Raw genomic sequence first — 20,238 nt, 5'->3', positions numbered from 1 at the left:
TTTTCCTATAGGCAAATATTTAGAGTGTGTGTGCAACTTATGTACAACTTTCAAAATGAGTTGCAAAAGCAGGCATTTTGAAGAAATACAATATCATTGTCAAGGTTCTTTTGAATGGTACCAAAGCCATAACTTGAGGAAGGTGAAAGATTTTTACCATATGTTTGGCTGAGCTATTCAAAATGAATTAAGAGCAACAAGAAAGCTTTTTACATCAAAATTACTGCTTCATGTAAGCCTCTCAATGGAGAAACAGTGTGTGGTTCTTCTACAATTTATGTGAAACCAGACCACTGTCCAAGTTCAGTGGTCAGGGATCCACAAATGACACTTTGCTTGAATTCTACAGGGATTTTTAGCAAATGAGAGATCTGGAGACTGATCTACCACCTTCTTATAATGACAGCACGTTAACCAACAGTGAGCTACACTGGTGGTGCTCATGGCCCTGCTATAGAGTTGTTGTACATTTCCAAGCATTAGCTTTATAGCTGACTTGCTCTTTTTATAGCTAGAGAGTCCTTTTTAATCACACGATAATTAATTGGCCCATGCTGGCTGGTCAAAATTTATGGCACCAATCACCAGTTAATCGTATGATAATTTATTTTGCACTTGTGGCTGATCTAAATGTTTTGCACAATTCACCAATGTATGGCATAACGTTTGTAAGGTGTAGCAGGGGCTTGAGATATACCAATCATTTCAAAACCAAACTAAAGTAATTTCATTTGGTCAGATTTTCCTAGCGAAGTCTTCCACATCCTGCTCTTCAGACCTGCCCTGTCCACTAGGCTGAGCACACCTACTACTGGCACATGCTGTTTACCTACTCCAGGATGTTTCTAAGCTGGTCACGGATACGCAGACAAAAGGTGTTTGACACAACTGCCTCTACCATATGGCCAGCAGTTGCTCCACACTTGCCAAAGTGAGAGACCCATGAGAAAGCAGGGAAGGGGAGCAAATGCTCCCAGTCCCAGGTCTGGGCAGCAAATCGGTTTGAATCTGAAGGTCCTGAGCTCCAGCATCTTTCCCCTGCTCCTGCAGTCCCTTCCCAGCCCCACTTCCTGCTCAGTGAATCCAGCTCCTTCCTCCATAACCACAGGAAACTAAAGGGCTTCTCCCCTCGCCCCCATTGGGTCAGCGCAGAGGAGACAAAGCCCCGGGCACCAAGGAGCTGCGCCTGCCAGAGGTCACGGGGCCTGCCCCGGCCCCCCGCGAGCGCCTCCGACCGGCAGAAGCGCGGGGCCGGAGGCAGACGTGGCACTGGCGGCGCCGCCCGCCCGGCCGGTACCTGTTGCTCCAGATGCCGTACAGCAGCTCCACGAAGGCAAAGGACAGGTTGAGGCAGAGGAAGAAGAAGAGGTTCCGCGACGTCTTGTCCGACAGGATTGACCTAAGCACGAACATAGCCCGTCACTCGCCGCCGCCAGCGCCGCCCGTCCGGCCCGGCAGCGCGGCCCCGCCGCCGCCGCCGCTCACCTGAACCATCCCGACAACTTCCGCAGCAAGTTGTGCTTGGGCGGCTTGTACTCGTCGTCCTTGATGGACAACGGCAGCATCTTCCTGGGTCCGGCTCCGGCTCCGGCTCCGGCTCGACTGGGGCGGGGGCGGGGGCGCTCCCCCGAGCTCGCACTTCCGGCCCGGCCGCAGCGCGCCTGCGTGGAGGGGTGGGGCCTCGCGCTTTCTACCCGGAAGGGGTGGCGGGGGGGTTGTGGTGACTGTTTTTCCTCCCCTGCCCGGGTCCAGTCAGATCTAGTGCTAGCCGGGTCCGTAGTTCGGCCTCCTTCCCTGCCCTTACCTTCGCCCTGCTCCGCCAGCTGCACGGGGTGGGCTGCGGGGCCGGGTAGAGGCTCTGACCCGTTTCTGGGGACCTCGCTGCTGTTGCAGACAGCTCTACTGTACAGAGACGTACACAGCAGCGAGGCTGGGAGGCACCCGTACAGGTCACATCTAGTCCAACCCCTGCTTGAGGCAGGACCAGACGTATCCAAGCCATCCTGGATAGATACATAATCTAAACTCTGCATAGGATTAAGGTCAACCGTGACACAACACAGACCTAACACCCTGAACACCGTGTCCTGCTTCACCAGTGCCAGGAGGACCAGGCAGCCAAGGTCCTGCTTTTATGAAATCTTGTCCATATATGCTCAAGAGATCTGGGAAGAGGCCATCCCCTGCTGTAGAGTAGTGGTCTCCAAACTTTTTTGGTTATGCACCCCTATCTATATAAATAGAAGTTCTAATATTTTCTTCCCACGCCCCAATAGATCACCTTGCGCCACCCACTTTGGAGACCACTGCTGTAGAAGAAGGCAACTCCCACCCCTCACAGTCCACACCAGCTGACCATGGCACAAAATTCCTTCCTGACTCCAAATACGGTGATAGGTCTGACTCTGGGTGGAGGGACAGGACCCTTTAGCCAGAAAACTGGCTTTGGTTCCAGCAGGAGCATTGGCACAGACCAGTGAAAAGTTCCCAGCCTTTGCCAACACTCAGTGCCTCTGAGTAAGGCAAACAAACAGGAACATTTGTAGCAGAAGGACAGGATTGACGAGGACAGCCAGCAAAGCCCAGAAGAATGAGAATTGTCCTTAGTAGACCATAGTTTTATATCCATGCATAGGCGTACATAATGATACATGTGTATATAACTTGTATATAAATAATGTAGGAGTGATATAGTAGCCATAATCCAGAAATTATGAGAGGCAAGTATTTGTTAGGGTGATCTCTTTTATCAGACCAACTATGTTGTTAGGATGAAGTTAGACAAGCTTTCCAATATAAGACATGCTTCCTCGGGGACCTCACATTCAAAACGTTGACTAACTTTACCCCAACAACATATTTGGTTCAGTAAAAGATACCAGTCTAAGAAATCCGTACCTGTTACTTATGTTATAAATTGTAGTTATTTCCATGGGCTTGTAGAGATTGAAGAGACCGAAGTGCATAGCAGCTACTTTTCCATAGTTGGTATATGTTGGTTCAATCTAGATTACGCACCTAGTCCTGCAGTCTGTTAGCCCAGGGGAAAGGGTGTAAAAATGTTTCAACCTGAGGCTATGCAGAAAAGAGAGAACAATCCTTCACGTGGTAACCACATTGGTACAGCTGTAAGGTGGCAAGACATCCTTAGGCAATGATTTAGCTAGTGATGTACAATTGCTGGAAAGGGCATATTGATATACACCCCCACACATCCCTTTTTAATACAGGATTTTGAAAACCAAACAGTAGGTTTGAAGCTGGCAAAGGGTTTTGTTTGCATCCCAAATGTGCATTAAAGACCTGACAGAAGCAGTATGAGAAGAAAAAATGGTTAATCGTTTTAACATCTGTTCTTTTCTGATGTGCAATATTCCCTCTGTTCTGTCATTTATTGCTTTTAAAATATTGGCATTTTAATTGCTGGGGTTCAAAGCAGCCCTTGTCGAAAGCATTAGGCATGCAAATAACCCACGTAACAGTCCAAGCTGCTTTAGAGTGGGGTTGCATAAGCTTTTTTCGGTAGGTCTGAAAGCATGAATTTGAGCCTGCTGGGAGGAGGAGCGTTTGCATCCCACAGGAAGTACTATGTAAGACAAGGGGAAGGGAGTGCAGGCTTGTAGCTGCCCAGACTGCTGGACCTTTTAGGTTGTGTCGCTGAATTAAAAATCCAACCGATGCAAGCTGCTTGAGCTTACCAAAATGTGCAGTCTCATGATCCCCGCTTACAACATTTCAGCTTCTGCTCATGTTAATAGAGGCTTAAAAAAATAACTGGCTCAGTCTCCTGCAGTCCAGGTAAGAAAGAATGCAATAATACCAAAGATATGTTAAATGTAGATGATAGTTTGCATGTTGTGCAGGGGCTGCTAGATGAATATTATTTTTTAAAGTAGAACTGTTTGCTTTCATGAAGTGTCTGCTAATGAATAGGTAGAAATGAGGTATACTCCTTTTTTTGGAAGGAGGATTAAAATGCTGTAGCTTGGCTCTCTTCAGCTTTATTTTCTTTAGTTCTATTTTAAAGAAGTAAATGTCTTCCATAAAGGATATTTTGAGGCTCAAATTGTTGAAAAAGCTCAACTGTGCTGGAATTTTAAATCTGATATTACAGAATACTTTACCATAATCATACATAAAAGTACTAAAATGATCTTTAAGCTTTTAAGTAGAGATTCATGTAAGATGATATTAGCCTTCCTAATCACTCAGCTCATTCCATACAACTGAAAGACAACAATGTATGAGAGGTCAGGAGTTTTATTACCACAATAGCAGCACTGATGTTTGCATTTTCAATATGGTTTGAAATATGAAGTAATTACTCTCCACAACAATCTTCAAAAACATCACCACTAAGAGTTTGCAGATGGGAAAATTGTGGTCCATCTTTTTAAGAGAGCACCTAGATATTGGCTGCATTGGTTTATAGGTGACCAGTTGATGGGTGAGACACCTTGGGTCAAATAAATGCTAAGCAGTTGCAACTTTTACTGATTTAATTTCAAGTTGTAGCTCCAGAAGTCAAATACACTGGTCTGTCAACCTGGACACCCACAAAATAGGAGGAACCAAAGCCAGGAATTTATTTATTTTTAAATAGCCTAAGTGACTGCGCCAAGGTCAAGGAAGTCAGTAACGGAAACCAGAAACCAAAATGAGAAGGATCCACATTCCACAATGTCTGATCGGTAATCTGGGATATATATTAGTAAAATTGATGCAACCTAACATGAGGTATTTTACTAAAATTGGAACAATGGTTCAACAACTTGATGCAGACTCATCCTCTTCTAAAATTCTGTACGTCTATTACTCAACCATGGAAAGAGATACCTGTGTTCCTCGCACTGACAAATTTAGCAAAAGACTGTTCCCACTAATTTAATTTTCCATACAAATACATTGTATGCTGCTGGGCTAGAAAATCCCATCCCTGCAATTCACAGCTGTGCAACAAAATGTTCCCCCTATTATTATTATTACTTGTAGTATCAGTTAGAAGCCCCAGCAGACACATAGGACAGAATACTCTGTCCTGACGACTTTATAATCTAAACATAGAGGGATTAAGACCCCAATCTTGCTTCAATCTTTGAGCAGAGAGCAATTTCTTCCCCCCCCCCCCCCCCCCCCCGGCCCAATCCTTTATTGACAGAAATCTTTTGTCTAGTGCCAGCCTGGGAGCCTGTGATAGAATTCAGAAAATAATCTGGATTTTTTGGGTTGCAATGTAGTGCCTTGATCACAACATCATCTTTTCTTTACATTATTGCACTGTTACTTACATCCCCATCCCTGCCTTGCCTTCAGACAAGATAGGAAAAATCTTAAAGTCAATGGGCCACCATAAATGCTTTACTTCAGCTTGTAAAACAGACAATAACCATGCTAGAAAAAAATGAAAAAAGAGTGCAACATTATGATGGCCTGGATCAACTGTGATCGTGGTTTAGGAGTTTTGCAATGTAGTCTAGTGGATGGTGTACTACTGGATTTGGAAGACCTGGGTTCTCTTTATAGCTTTCTAATTGACTTGTGTGATTCTTGGACATATCATTTTACCTGCACTGTTTCCCTTTTCTCCCATTCCCTGTTTTGTCTATCCAGATTGTAAACCCTTTGGGTATGGCTTGTCTTGTGTAGTATGCTACCAAGTATAATTGGACCTTGGGCCATAATACAAATTAATACTGTAACAGCCTGAGAAATTTGTTTAAGATAAATATTTTTCTTTCTGACATACTGGCATAGCAACATTTTGTAGTTTTGATAAAGCCAAGGAAAATTCTACAGCTGGACAAAGGAAAAAAGACTGGACAGTTGCCAAAAATATACATTAGTCAGCTACTGAGAGGAATGTTTGCTTTATTCATCTATATATAATTTTAACAGGGTCTTGGGTGCTCTGTGGGTAAATGCATGCTTGTCAATAACATAATCCCCTTCATTTTCAACAGATCCAGAGACCTCACACAGCTAATATACTGGTATTTTAAGCAGGCTCTACCTGTTAGACAAACCAAAAATCCAATCCAAACTGGCATCAATGAGGTAAGTATGTTGTTTTTAGAGTAAAAGAATGCCTTTATTCAAATGGTATCACACTGAGATTTTTAAAACTGTTCTATATATTGGGGAACTAAGTGGTTGCATATGTTGACTCTAGTGTAGCTATCTTGATCATAAAAGAAGTAGAGTAAATGAACGTGACACATCATTTAAAAAAAAAAATTACCAAGGATTCCTGTGTGGGAAAGAATGGTCTCTGTGTACTTGCTTTATGAGGGAGATGAATCTAAGATAATGTTAAGGAGTTAATAGTGATTGCTTCTAAAACAGAGATTAGGATATAATTGATCAAATCGCTTATATCCTAAGTTAATGTGCAGAAAATTTTGCCAAGTTCTTATAGCCACAGTCATACATTTCAATGTTGAAACTAAAGTTGTATCAGCAAAGTCATTTTACATATCAGATAATCCCAGTTTAGGGCTGATCAGTGTATATACTGATATACAACAATGATAGCTAATATCTTTGTGGTTTCTTACTTCTGTACACATTATTTTGTTTGAAGAATGTACTAATTATAAAATTGTGCTTTAAGATGATTTTCAATGATCTTTTCAAGGCAGATCATTAACATTACGCAGTAATCAGAAAAGAAAAATTAAAAAAGACGAGCTACAAAGGCACACTGGAATACTGCATATTTCAGTAAACAAAATAAAACCAAATCTCAGGTGTACCAAGCTGGGTCAGATTTAATAAGGCATAAAGCTTTCTTTGGCTACTTTTGGCTAGTATCTGCTTCTGTGTATTCAGTGCAGAATATCCAGAAAGCCATCTAAGTGCCATGAATCATTCTTAGACATAATATTGTTTTAAAACAATTTAGAATAGCAGTTGGGATTCCCCTCTATTACAGCAGTCGGACTGACATACTAAATACATTTAGGCAGGAACCCATTACTATATGCTGGATCTAGGTTTTGAATTGAAGTTCTCTGTTTGTTTTGGTGCAGCAGCACTCGATTGTACAATAAACTGACTTTTCTATGCAGTATAAAATAAATGGAAGAACACTGAACCATGGGTGTTGTTGTTTAAATTTATTTAACATTGAAATAGCCTGCTAAGCAGAATAATAAAATACAGAGATGGAAAAGAGCTATTTGAGCGTCTCCTGTATCTTTCTTCCAGTTCAAAAATTATAACACATTTGCTTGTATGTAGTCCAAATGTGTTGGAAAGTCATCCTCATGCTTTGCCATTTTACCATCTCTCGGATTGACTCTGGTATCAAAAGGTAATGCAGTTCCTGTCAAGTTTATAGCTTCCTCCTCGTAAGCATTCTTGAAAATGTTCTCAATCTGTCCATGGTAGAGAACTTTCTTGGCCAGCTTCATAGCTGTGTCCTTGCACATTCTTGGCTCAGTGTACTGCAAGGATGGGAGGCTTTCCATCTCAAATGCTCAGGAAGGTGTGGAATGGAAATTAGCTTTTGCTATCACTGGGGGGAAAAAACCAAACTCACAATGTCTTGTCTGGGATGGCAGAGTTTCTAATGTGGAATTTCTCTTGTCATTCTCCTCCTACCAAAACTGGCATCTTTGTAAACGTTTTGCAAGCCCAATGAAGGGATAGTACAATTAAGGTAGGGCCAGAGGTAGCAGCTAATGTTGAACAGAAAGGTCAACCCTTCAAGAGGCACAGAAATAGTGATAATGTCCTTTCATCTCAGTTTGGAGCAGTTTAATTAAGCTTGTCTAGAGCAATGCTGTAACTACTGCATTAATGAGCAGAGGTCTCTGGAGCAGCTAATCCAGCACTTTTCATGAGCATGAGCTTCTTAAAAAAACAAACTATATAAACAGGTGTAGACAACAGCTGTTCAACTCAAGCACTTCCATATACTGTACACTTGTAAGGAATCTAGCAAAACGGACCCCAGCTGGGTTGGTCTGTAGCAATTACCAAAACATATGTAGTAGGTGATGCAAAGAGGACATGGTGAGAACAGGAGAGTTGTGGGCAGGATGCCCTGCAGTGATAGTTCTTAACTCTGTTTTCCCTCACTATCTGTAAACACCTGTCTCAAAAAAATTAACTGGCATGAGGGTCAAAGTAAGCTATATTTGGACCTTAGGACAGCTACTTGCTACCACAGTGATTGATTCTTAGGCATTTGTACCAGCTTTAGATCTTTCAGTTAGGTCATCAGGGTACATCATACTTGGGAAAACAGCCCTTTCTGAACCCATATTACACCATGTGTTTTTCAATGAGTGGCCTGTGGATTAACTCACCATAATCCCAGCAAGAATGTATTTCTGGAACATTTTAGAGAAGACAAGAAAATATGGTTTTTTGCTTTACATAATGGTTAAAAATAACATTTTAATGAGCTCCTTAAACTTTGCTGGCAAACTTTTGCTGACAGGGATGTTTATTACTTGTACTGCAGTAGCACCTGGAATTCCCAAACCAGATTGCGGGTCCATTGAGGTAGACACGGTACAAATATAAACAGTTCATACCCCAAAGAACTTGCCAACTAAACAGGAAAGATGCTTAAAGGGTGAGAAGAAAATAAGGAAGCACAGAGAGGGCAAATTATTTATCCAAGGTTATACCACAAGTGGAAAGATCAGGAACAGAACACTGCTCTCATGCATGTCAGTCTGTGTCCTAGCCACTTGTGGTAATAGTTTATTTACAGTTTTTGCTAAACAGTTGTTGTAGAATTAAGAATAAATATACATATTGTATAATAATAACATTACATGTTTTGTGCTTATTGGTAAATGCATACAATAAATTACACTCTACTAATTTAAACAAAAGTAAAAACAAACATAATATGTGATGATAAATAAAAACAAATTAAGCAATTTCAAATAGTAAAATTAAAAATTAAAAACAGGGAATTCTATTTGAGTTTGGCCCTTTTACTTTGTGCAAATAGTATATATATACACATATAGAGTGTAGTCTGTATGGAATAATAGGCTGTAAGTTGTGAAGAGAGGAGGTCCCAGCCACTAGATAATGCTGGGCTCAGGATAAATTTAAGTAATAATACTAAATTTAGGTTTTACCAGTACCTGCACTATGGATTTTAGTTTTGTTTAGTAAAGGGTGTCAACAGTAACTTTTTCCTCACTGCTTCCTTAACTGGTATTAAGGTTGGTTGCCATGTAGAACTGGATAATGCACTTCTAGGAATAATTTTTTTAAAAACTTTTGCTTTTCCTCCATCATACCCTGAATACAGTTCATCAAATTGCTTTATCCAAAGTATGTTGATTGCAGTCTAAACACTCAGATAAGCAGTTCAGACAACTGTAACCAATAGGTCGCAGTGTGCAAACATGACTTGGCTAATCCAGATGTGATAGGAGGGGGTTGTGCTGCATTACGTCTTTCAGCATTGCCATGGCCATAGTCATAGTTTCATGTCTGTGGTCTTCACAGTTCAGTAGATCCCAGGTCCACCAATAAAACATTCAAGTCTGCCATTTGGAAAAGATCAATCCTTTTGCATGCAGCACTTGACAGGTGGAAGAAACAAGGTCCAGGACACTCAGGCTGTACTGGAGGAGATGGTGCTTCTTGCTATTCCATCTCATTTCCCTGCCAAAACTGAGTTTGTTTTCTTGCCAAAGGCAGAGTTCCTGCAGTTTTAACAGGGAACCTGAGGATTAGGTTTGATCTTCTGCACAGTTTGCTTTCCAACTCCAGTGACAAAGAGGTTACTGAGATGTTTCCATGTTTGCCTGCAGCATCAGAAACATAGTTGTCAACAGTGTAGACTAGTATATGAGAGTGAGAAACTGAAAGGAACTATTATAATCAAGTCTGAGACTATCTGATTTAGATTCACTCTCATTGCTGCAAAGAGTTAACTGAAGGTAATAGTGAAAGTAAAAAACAAATGATATAAGTATTGCCGTGACATTATAGCTTAAAACATGTTTTAATAGTTGAAAATAATTGTACCAAACCATTAAATTCTCCTTATTTATTTACTCATTCACTTACTGAGGCAATAGCCCAATTGTCTTTTATGGGAATTTTTCATTGATGAAGTCTTCAGGATCTTATCTTTGTTAATCTTACACTGAACTGACTTACCACATAGGTACAAGACTAATGACTTTTCCTTTTCCATTGCAATTTTTGTTAATAAAGGTGTTATCCCATCTGTAAACTTCCAGGAAGAGTTATGGGAATCCGACTACTTCATTTCTCTTCTGTGGTGATCCTTGTCTTACTCCTTGTGGCAGGTGCCTTAACGGCTTTACTTCCAAATATTAAAGATGACAAAATGCCCAATTTGCGAAGGGAGCCAAAATCCCAGAGCCAATCTGCCTTGGATTCATTTACTCTTATTATGCAGACATACAATAGAACTGACTTATTGCTCAAGCTTTTAAATCATTATCAAGCCATCCCCCACCTGCACAAAGTGATTGTTGTATGGAATAATGTTGGGGAGAAGATACCAGAGGAAACGTGGAATTCTTTAGGACCCCATCCTGTCCCTGTCGTCTTCAAAGTGCAAACTGTGAATCGCATGAGGAACAGACTCCAGATTTTCCCTGAACTGGAAACAAAAGGTAATGAGTGTCTCACTTCTGTAGCTACCATTGTTGCTAGGCTAACAATATTATTTCCACTTTTTATCACATCTGTCATTTTTTTTATTACTTAAACCAACTGTGTGTTTTATCATTACGAAATAAATCCCATGGATTGAGTGTGTCCGGAAACCAGCAGATGTTAAGCAATTCTACTGAAGAGTACAGGGAGGATGTAAAGAGCCTGCAGCAGGGGGTGTGGAAATCCAATAGGCTGCAGGTTTGGCACTTTCCCAGAAGCAGTGACAATCCAGAGGTTGTGTAAGAAGTGCAGCATATGGGAAGGTGGTTTTATAAATAATTGTTTTCTAGCCCAGTGGAAATGTGGCTGCTCTGTTGCTTCTTTCAAGGAAAGATGAATGCAATTTAGTCTTTCACCCTAATCCAGTATTCCTCCCTTTTAAAGATGACTAAAAATCTGGTATTTAAAAAAAAATCCAAATAATTTTGCTGCAACCTCTTACCACAGGGTTTTTTTGGGTAGAAACCCACAAGCTCCCTCCAAGACTTCTACCTTTATCTGGCCTATATTCCAGTCTATACTAGTGTCTTTTAGTGTATTTATCCTGCCTATTGACCATCTAACTAAAGACTTTCTGAGGTCTTTGCATAATAAGACCCAGCAACACTGTCCCATTTCCTCCAGAGATAACCATCCATAATAGGTCACAACTCTTACCCAGTCTTACGGGGTGCAAACAGAAGTTCATCTCCCAGCTGTAATTCAAAATAGTTTTGCTAAGTGTTCTCAGTTACAATGTTACCCCAGACCAAACAGAAGTTCACTGTTGGTTCCAGGGCAAAGAGGGATCTAGCTATGGGCTGGAAGCCTGCAGCCAGGTTCCCAAAGCAATGTCTAGGCTCTCTGCCAATGCTCACTGTTTTCAGAATGGGAGGGAGAAAGGCAGCAGAGGGAGCTAATTTCTGGGGCTCCCAGCTGGTGCTGAAGGGTGTGGTGGGTGAATTGGAGCCCTGCCTCTGGTGGGTGTGGGGGGAGCTGCATTACACCCACCCCATCCTGGGGGGAGGGAGGGGTTGAAAAGCCCCCAGACTGGACTCCCTTTGCTCTCCTTCCCCTTCCTATTCTGAAAACAGGGACAGTCTGGGAGCTTGGCACACTCAAGTTATAAAAGATGCTACATTTTGTAACATCTTTGTCTGGTACCTCATGCACTGAGGGGTCAGATTTTCACTCAGTCACCCATTTTTAAGCTGTTTGCAGCCGTTCACTTGTGTTTGGTCACTGGTGATGCGTAGGGGGTGAATGTGGGTGCACGTGCACCCCCTGAGATGGTTGGTGCACCCCCTGCAAAAAGCACCACTGACACTGCCAGCAGTGCTTGTGGGTGGTTGTCGCTCGCCCCCCCTTTTGCTGCCGACACCTCCAGCAGTGTCTGTGGGTAGTCCCCAGTCACCGCTACTGGCCACCACTGACGCTGCTGGCAGCGTTTGCAGGTGGTCACCAAGTGCTGGTTGGCGCTCACCATCCCCCTGCTGCTTCTAACACCGCCATGGCCACGTGCAAGTACTCCCTGCTGTCCACTGCCACACTGCTGCCACCACCTGCCGGCAGTCACCATGCCCCCAGCCTCCACGGGCATGCCGTGTTCATGTGTTTGGTCATGGCTATAAACTGCTTTCTGTGGCCAGATCAGGTGAAAATTATTGCTTTTATCTGCACCCTCATCAGTCTTATTTGGGAAGAGAACACTTATTTCACTGTGTCTTTTCCCAGCATGCATCGCCACTCAACCTATACTTCTCAAGAAGTCTTTGCTTCAAACTACAGTTCCCAGGCTGCTTTCCTGCTTGACAAGAGTTGTACTGATGTACGAGCTTGTCTTCAGCAAGCTACTACAAAGGACGTTTGTTTCCTCCCTGAAGAACTGAACTACACATCTTGCTTTCTCCCCTGCATAAAGTCCACTTGCAGATTTTAGAATTTAAAGCAAGAGGGCTTTATCCTATAGTTAGTACTAGTGAATTTTATCAGTGGAATATTATAATTTAGTCTTCTTTGGTCTCAAGGGAGTGGTGTGTAAATACTTATGAATTGATGTTAAAAATTGTTATCTGGAAAATTATTATAATTAAACAGATTGCACAGAATGGTATTTGATTTTCCTTGGTTGTAGAGTTATCCTTTACACAGTATTAAAAATCTGTTAGGACTGCAGACTGGCTGGCAATTACTGCAGATTTGTTATGTTCTCTTGCCAAAAAATTGGAGATTTTCCATTGCACAGCTGTTCAGCCATGGTGCAGAACTTTTAAGGCTGCAGTGGCAACTGTGTTCTAAACTGTTTATTTGTGTCAAGGCTACAGATCCTTTTCACTGTAACTTTAACATATAAGTAGGCAGTCTTTTAGGTGCATGATGATTTAGTTGTGCATTTCATCCTAATGTTTAAAGGAGCTGCATGGAAAATTGCCATGCATTCTATAGCACCAGTAAAGGCTCACATATTTGGTTTTTCATGATTTATATTTTCCTCTTTATGCTCATTAAAAAAATAAAATATCTTTTCCTTTTTCTCCCCTTCAGCTGTTTTAATGATGGATGATGACACACTGGTTAGTGCTCATGACCTAGCCTTTGCCTTCTCTGTTTGGCAGGTAATGTTTGTCTTTTGCAGCTTGCATATGTTCAGCCGAATATATATACATTTTATGAAAGGGAAATATTAATTCAATTAGTTGTTGCTCTTCCAGATAGTAATATCTGTTATATAGATGAGCAGTTGCATTCTAAAAGGCTGGAGACACTGAATAAGTCTTTTAATTATATACAATTATAGATTGCATATCTAACCAATTTTTACCTTTTTCTTAAGTTTTCAAATATATTTGAAAATTCATAGATTTCATAGACATGAGGGCTGGAAGGGACCTTGGGAGATCATCGAGTCCAGCCCCCTGCCCAAAGGGCAGGAAGTCAGCTGGGGTCATAGGATCCCAGCAAGATAAGCATCCAATTTACTCTTGAAGGTGTTCAGTGTAGGTGCTTGAACCACCTCCACTGGCAGACTGTTCCAGACCTTGGGAACTCGGACAGTAAAGAAATTCTTCCTTATGTCCAGCCTGAAACGGTCTTGCAGGAGTTTGTGACCGTTCGACCTCGTCATCCCTTGGGGCGCTCTGGTGAACAAACGTTCCCCCAGATCCTGGTGGTCACCCCTGATAAACTTATAGGTGGCCATCAGATCACCCCTGAGCCTATGCTTTTCCAGGCTAAAGAGTCCCATGTCTCTCAGCCTATCATCATAAGATCTGTTTTCCTGACCTCTGATCATGCATGTGGCTCTTCTCTGGACTCTCTCAAGTTTCTCCACATCCTTTTTGAATTGTTGAGCCCAAAACTGGACGCAGTACTCCAGCTGCGGCCTCACCAGGGCCGAGTACAAGGGGAGAATGACGTCCCGGGATTTGCTCGAGAGGCATCTATGGATGCGAGCCAGCGTTTTGGTTGCTTTATTAGCCGCAGCATCGCATTGCAGGCTCACGTTCATCTTGTGGTGAATGATGACCCCCAAGTCTCTTTCTTCTGTAGTGCTATCCAACGTAGCACTGTCAAGCCTATAAGGATGCTGCAGGTTTTTCCTCCCAAGGTGGAGAACCTTGCATTTTTCGGTGTTAAACCCCATCAGGTTCTCATCTGCCCATTTGCTGAGCTTGTCCAGGTCAGCCTGGATCACCTGCCTATCTTCTGGCGTGGATGCTTTGCCCCAAAGTTTGGTATCATCGGCGAACTTGGACAGTCCACTCCTGACTCCAATGTCCACATCATTAATGAAGATGTTGAACAGTATGGGTCCAAGGACAGAGCCTTGAGGGACCCCACTGGTCACAGGGCACCATGATGAGTGACTGCCATCAATTACAACCCTCTGGGTCCGACCACGGAGTCAATTTCCCAGCCAGCAGATTGTGGTGGAGCCAAGGCCACAACTGGGCAGTTTGGCCAAGAGGTGATCATGGGATACCAGATCAAAAGCTTTTTTGAAGTCAAGATATATGACATCAATCTCTTCTCCCTTGTCCAGGTGATAGGTCACCTGGTCATAGAAGGAAATGAGATTGGTCAAACAAGACCTACCCGCAACAAACCCGTGCTGGCTATCCCTTAGGATGTTAGCCTGGGCCAGTCCATCAAGGATGGACTTAATAAACTTTTCTAAGATCTTCCCCAGGATAGAAGTTAGGCTAATGGGGCTGTAGTTAGCCGGATCCACTCTCCTCCCTTTCTTGAAGATCGGCACCACATTGGCCTTCTTCCAGTCTTCGGGCACTACACCAGAGCGCCAGGAGTTTTCAAAGATCCGTGCCAGGGGCTGGGCTATGACGCTCGCCAGCTCCTTGAGTACCCTGGGGTGCAGATTGTCAGGGCCAGCTGACTTGAAGGTTTCCAGCTTCTCAAGGTGTTCCTCCATGAGGTCAGCATCTATGGAGGGTAGGGGATCTCCATCACCGGATCTCCCTGTCCCATAGCAGGCATGGGCGTCGCATGGGACTGATGAAAGACTGACGCAAAGTACCTATTTAATAGGTTGGCTTTTTCCTGGGCGTCAGTTACCAGTTGCCCCATCTGGTTTAGCAGGGGCCCAACGTTGCCCTTGCTTTTCCTCTGGCTCCCCACATATCTGAAAAAGGACTTTTTGTTGTCCTTGATGCTTGAAGCTAGTTGGAGTTCAGTTGCAGCCTTGGCTTTCCTGGTTTCCTCCCTGCAGGACCGGACCAGTGCAGGATAATCCTCCTTGGAGGTGAATCCCGTCCTCCATCCTTTGTAGGCTTTCCTTTTTAGCCGCAGGAGGTCCGCTAGGTCCCTGGAGAGCCAGGAGGGCTGCTGTGCCTTCTTGCTGCCTTTCCTCAGTGTTGGAATAGATTTAGCTTGTGCATTGAGGATCGCTTCCTTGAGAAGCAACCGCTCTTCTTGAACTCCCATCTCCCTGGGGTCATGGTCCCTGAGGGCCTGACCGACAAGCCTCTTGAGCTTGTCAAAGTCGGCTTTTCTGAAGTCAAGGACTTCTGTGTTGCTGACTGACTTGCCAGCTTTACGGCAGATGGTGAAGGTGATCAGCTCATGGTCGCTGTCACCCAGCTTCCCATCGATCACTAGGTCGCTGATTAGGTCGTCCCCCATAGCCAGTACCAGGTCGAGCAGTGCTTTGCCTCTCGTTGGCCCATAGACTTCTTGAGTCAGGTAGAGGTCATCCACGCACAAGTGAAAGCTTTGCAACCGCTCGGATTTAGCTGAGTGATCTTCCCACGAGATGTCCGGGTAATTGAAGTCGCCCATGACAACCAAGGTCCTGGAGCAAGCGGCCTCAGTCAGTTCCCGGGCGAACTCCTGGTCAAGCTCAGGACTTTGAGTGGGAGGTCTGTAGTAGACTCGCACCGTTGTGTCCCCTGTGCCATATTCCCCACGAATTTTTACCCAGAGGGTCTCTAGCTGTCCATGCTGGTCGCCAACATCAGCTTGCAGGGACATGTAGCTTTCCTTTACATAGAGAGCTACACCCCCGCCCCTTCTGTCAACATGATCCCTCCTGTACAGGGTATAGCCCTCTATACCCATGGCCCAGTCATGGGTGGAGTCCCACCAGGTCTCCGTTATCCCAGTGACATCATAATTCTTTGCACTGAGCAGGAGGACGAGCTCCTCCTGCTTGTTGCCCAGGCTCCTGGCATTAGTGTACAGGCAGGCAAGTGTGCCCTTGGGGGCTCTTGCCTTGCCACATTCAAATGAACAAATCATGCATAGCAGTAAATATGGTTGGTTTCATGCAGAAAGTAAAGTGTTATTTTATTTTGGAGGCTACACATTGTGAATCAGATGTATTTATTCTTTTCACTATACAGTGATTTTTGTTTTGTATATTTATTTTTGATCCCAAGATTTCAAATGGGTATTAACTTCAGCCAGATGCTACTCTGCTCTGTATGATGTGAAGAATATTAGATCAGTTGTAGATCATGTTTATTAACTTACAACTAGTTCCATGTTGTATAGATAAGAGGATTATATAGGTGATAATATTTTGTATTCTTTGAATCTCCCCCCAAAATAAATTTCTGTAATTGATAACCTCATGAGAGAGTTTCATATCAAAAGCGGTTTTTTTAAGCTATATTGATCCACAATTTAACTGTAGCAAAATTAAACTCCATACTGTTTTTTTTTTTTTATTTCCTTCTAGCAATTTCCAGATCAGATAGTGGGCTTTGTTCCTAGAAAGCACATTTCCACTCCTTCAGGTATATACAGTTATGGCAGCTTTGAATTGCAGACACCTGGATTTGGAAATGGTGATCAATATTCAATGATTCTGATAGGTGCAGCATTCTTCCATAGTGGATACCTAGAACACTTTCAAAAGGAGCCGGAAGCAGTCCACGCTTTAATAGATGAAACACAAAACTGTGATGATATTGCCATGAATTTCCTAGTGGCAAAGCACATTGGAAAGTCTTCAGGAGTATTTGTGAAGCCTGTTGACATAAGGAATTTAGAAAAGGAAACCAACAGTGGTTATTCTGGAATGTGGCACCGTGCAGAGCACTTGTTACAAAGGTCTTACTGTCTAAACAAATTGGTTAATATTTATGATGGCATGCCCTTAAAATACTCTAACATTATGGTTTCTCAGTTCGGTTTTCCTAGCTATGCCAATCACAAAAATAAAATGTAAGGATGAAAATTTAAGAGAGTATGAGTTAAACATCAATTAGTGAGTTTAACTTAGTGTAAATTAGTGGCTGAAAGACCTGAAAAAGCTATATATTACTTCAGCTTGGCCTCCCACACAGCCTCTGAATTTTGCCCATAACACTTTTGTGTAACCTTTATTTGTTTAATTTTTCCAGAGTAAGTTGTTACAAAAGCAAAAGAACTCTATATATTTAATAATTTGTTTTAATAACACAATATTCTTCCTCTGTTGTTTAAAAACCTCTTACCATCCAAATTACAGAGCCAAATCTTCAAAGGTGCGGGTAGGTGTGAACATATGCTTTTTCGAGATTTTTTTTGGTTTCTTTTTAATGTAAATACCTAGTCAAATAATGTTTTGACATATGCTTGTTTTATATGTTGAGACTTCTCAACAATTCTGGTGAAAAATGTAACGGGCTCCAGCAGGCTGTTGTGTTAGACTCTCTTGTTAAATGTTTTTAAAGTTATAGAAAAAGGAGAGTCTCAGAATTAAACACATGTGGAGGCATTATCTACAACACCTGCCAGTGCTGAGTTAGTGGAATGTTATATTGCTGATGCAATGTTTTTCGCTATTATTCCTTTGCCCACAGTTACTGGGACACCAATCAGTAGCTGAAAAGCAAACATTGTTGATGGCTAATTCAGAGAAGAACATTGAATGCTTAATGTATGAATCAAAGGACATGTAGATAATAACTGTGAGATAATTATCATGTACAGCAGACATCCAAAACAGACTTGTGTCATATTTACTACTTAATACAGTCTGTAGAATTTACTTCTTTTTCAGTATTTTGCACATGCGCTACGTTAGAAAAATTTACCTGAGAAAGCTACTCATGTTTTTAAGAATGTTTTCAGTACAGATATATTTTATGTCTACCCAACTGTTTTGCATCTGATTCAGAATGTACATTTTGTAAGTTTACAGGTCAACCATTATTTTAAAATATTTTAATTAAAGATTTTTGTTCCATTTATCTCCCCTTTCAAATAGCAAAGCTAACCAACTTCTGTGACAGTAGAAGGTAAACTGTCATGTATCTAATGGATAAACATTAGGAGATATACATTAGGGTACAATCTTGCACTGACCAGAGTTGGGTTTTTTCAACCTGTGAACTTTGTGGCCACACATGCACTAAGTAACAAGTCAGTTTCTGAGAGTGCTTGTCAGCTTTGGATTCCTTAACAGGTATTGCGAATACTTTACTGTAATCGGTGTGAGTTGGCAACCTACAGCCCTCAGAGCCACTTTACCCAGCCTGCAAATTTGGGGCTTTAGTGATGGGAGCTTTCTCCTGGGACTACAAGAAGAAATAGTGGTGGCTGCTGGGTCCCAGTGCCTGCTCATCTGTGTGTGACCTAAACTGGGTCATTCCAGCCCACAACCTAAAAATGTTGCAAAGTGTTCTTTTAAATGGTAACGAAGACAGGACAAAAACCATTTGTAACATAGCTACAGAGCATGTTCTCCAGCTGTGAAGGACATGCGTGAGTATAAAGGCAATATGGCTTTAAGCACTGATACATTGAATCATTGGACCATGGGGGATCCAAGACTTGTGATTAAAAAAATGTTTAGTCTCATCTACACTAACACTTAGCTCTTTCTCTGTAATGGTTCAGGGGGATCTGTGGCAGACAACCACTGTCAGTTAGGAGGAATCACTTTCCTTCTGCAGACGTGATTCCATCCTTCTAGTAAAGTTAGTTGAATAAAAATGATGCTTAAATAACATCACAGGTGTATTCTAGGCATTCTTTTTATACTGTTTTGTCATTTGTATTATAAGGACTTGTTTTATGTACAATGCAATCTTCTGAACTTTAGGGCTTTTATAAAGTGTAGGTGGCAAAGTGTGTCTTAATGTGGAGACTTAAAGTCTGCTTACTGCTTTTGTTGTAGTGATAAAAGTAGCTTTTAATGATGACACTGTAGTGATAACCAATATACAGATAAATATCTGTGGTCTTTCCAACTGTGTATTTCCAATGATGCAAACCTTCTTACAGTAATTCATTGTGCAGTATTTAACTTAACAGTGCTTCTGTAATTTCTACTCTGTGAAGTATCAGCTGGAACTACTAAGACTTACAGATGGTGTTTATTTCATTTCTAAAATGTAAAACATATTATTTACTCTGCCAAATCTTAGTGGATTTTTTTCTTTGTTTTGTTCACTCTGTATTGGTTCATGAATTAATAAAATAAACCTTTTATCATAGTGATGAATTGATTTGTAGCACTGTTAATATGACAGAAGTTTCAAGTCTGTGCCCTCAAAATTTTTGTTCAGAACCAATGCACTAAATTCTTGCCTGTTTGCTGGAAGTTGGGGTAATTTTGTGTACTCTGTACTCAAGGCATTGTCTATTACACTAATTACACTAATGGTTTATGAATTGGACAAAATTTGTCTTTCAAGGGAGGCAAGGTTTTTTGTGCTATCTTTTATTGGACCAACTCTATGGTTGAGAGAGATGTTGGACAAGCTTTAGGGCATAAAGTACCATTCTTCAGGGCTGGGCAGCTTTTTCCAGTTTAGATCTGAAAAAGGATACTCTGGGCCTGAACTTGTCCAACATCTCTCTGTTGGTCCAATAACAGATGCCTCATACATTTCCTGGACCACCATGGCTAACCCTACTTAAGCATACATGTCAAAGGAAATTAATTATTAAGATTCAATTCAAGTCCTAGTTATCCTACCGTACCTAGGAACTGAAAGTCTTTTAACAAGTTGGTGATTTTCACATACTAGTATATCTGCCATCACTCTGAATGGGCAGTAGCTTCTAGTACTATACTTTGGAGTTTCACATGGATATAAGGCAGTATTTGACCATTCACATGTTATAAATAGGGCCTGGTTT

General features: G+C 42.0%; 2 protein-coding genes across 3 annotated transcripts in view; one reads left to right on the top strand and one right to left on the bottom strand.

The window, feature by feature from the left end:
- The window catches only part of SLC30A7 (solute carrier family 30 member 7), a 57,787-nt gene extending 56,120 nt beyond the window's left edge, over window positions 1-1,667 (bottom strand). Inside the window, exons 1-2 of the mRNA XM_090048280.1 lie at window positions 1,486-1,667; window positions 1,298-1,399 (exon numbers count right to left, since the gene is read on the bottom strand). Of these exons, the coding sequence (XP_089904406.1) occupies window positions 1,298-1,399; window positions 1,486-1,565 (182 nt within the window). The 5' untranslated portion in view covers window positions 1,566-1,667. The remainder of the gene's footprint in view (window positions 1-1,297; window positions 1,400-1,485) is intronic.
- A 1,779-nt stretch (window positions 1,668-3,446) lies between these two features.
- On the top strand, window positions 3,447-19,593 carry EXTL2 (exostosin like glycosyltransferase 2). 2 transcript variants are annotated; one of them, XM_090049024.1, is made up of 5 exons: window positions 3,447-3,798; window positions 5,961-6,054; window positions 10,224-10,625; window positions 13,192-13,262; window positions 16,844-19,593. In XM_090049024.1, exons 3-5 carry the CDS (start codon window positions 10,232-10,234, stop codon window positions 17,333-17,335), a joined length of 957 nt encoding a protein of 318 aa, XP_089905150.1. In that variant the 5' UTR covers window positions 3,447-3,798; window positions 5,961-6,054; window positions 10,224-10,231; the 3' UTR covers window positions 17,336-19,593. The 2 variants fall into 2 exon arrangements, with proteins under 2 accessions (XP_089905150.1, XP_089905149.1); XM_090049023.1 differs by having other exon boundaries at window positions 3,462-3,798; window positions 10,198-10,625.
- The last annotated feature ends 645 nt before the right edge of the window (window positions 19,594-20,238 follow it).

Source organism: Crocodylus siamensis, chromosome 5 (assembly GCF_052110815.1).
Source record: "Crocodylus siamensis isolate JL-2025a chromosome 5, ASM5211081v1, whole genome shotgun sequence".
Taxonomy (NCBI): Eukaryota; Metazoa; Chordata; order Crocodylia; family Crocodylidae; genus Crocodylus; species Crocodylus siamensis.
This window is presented reverse-complemented; position numbering and strand designations above follow the sequence as displayed.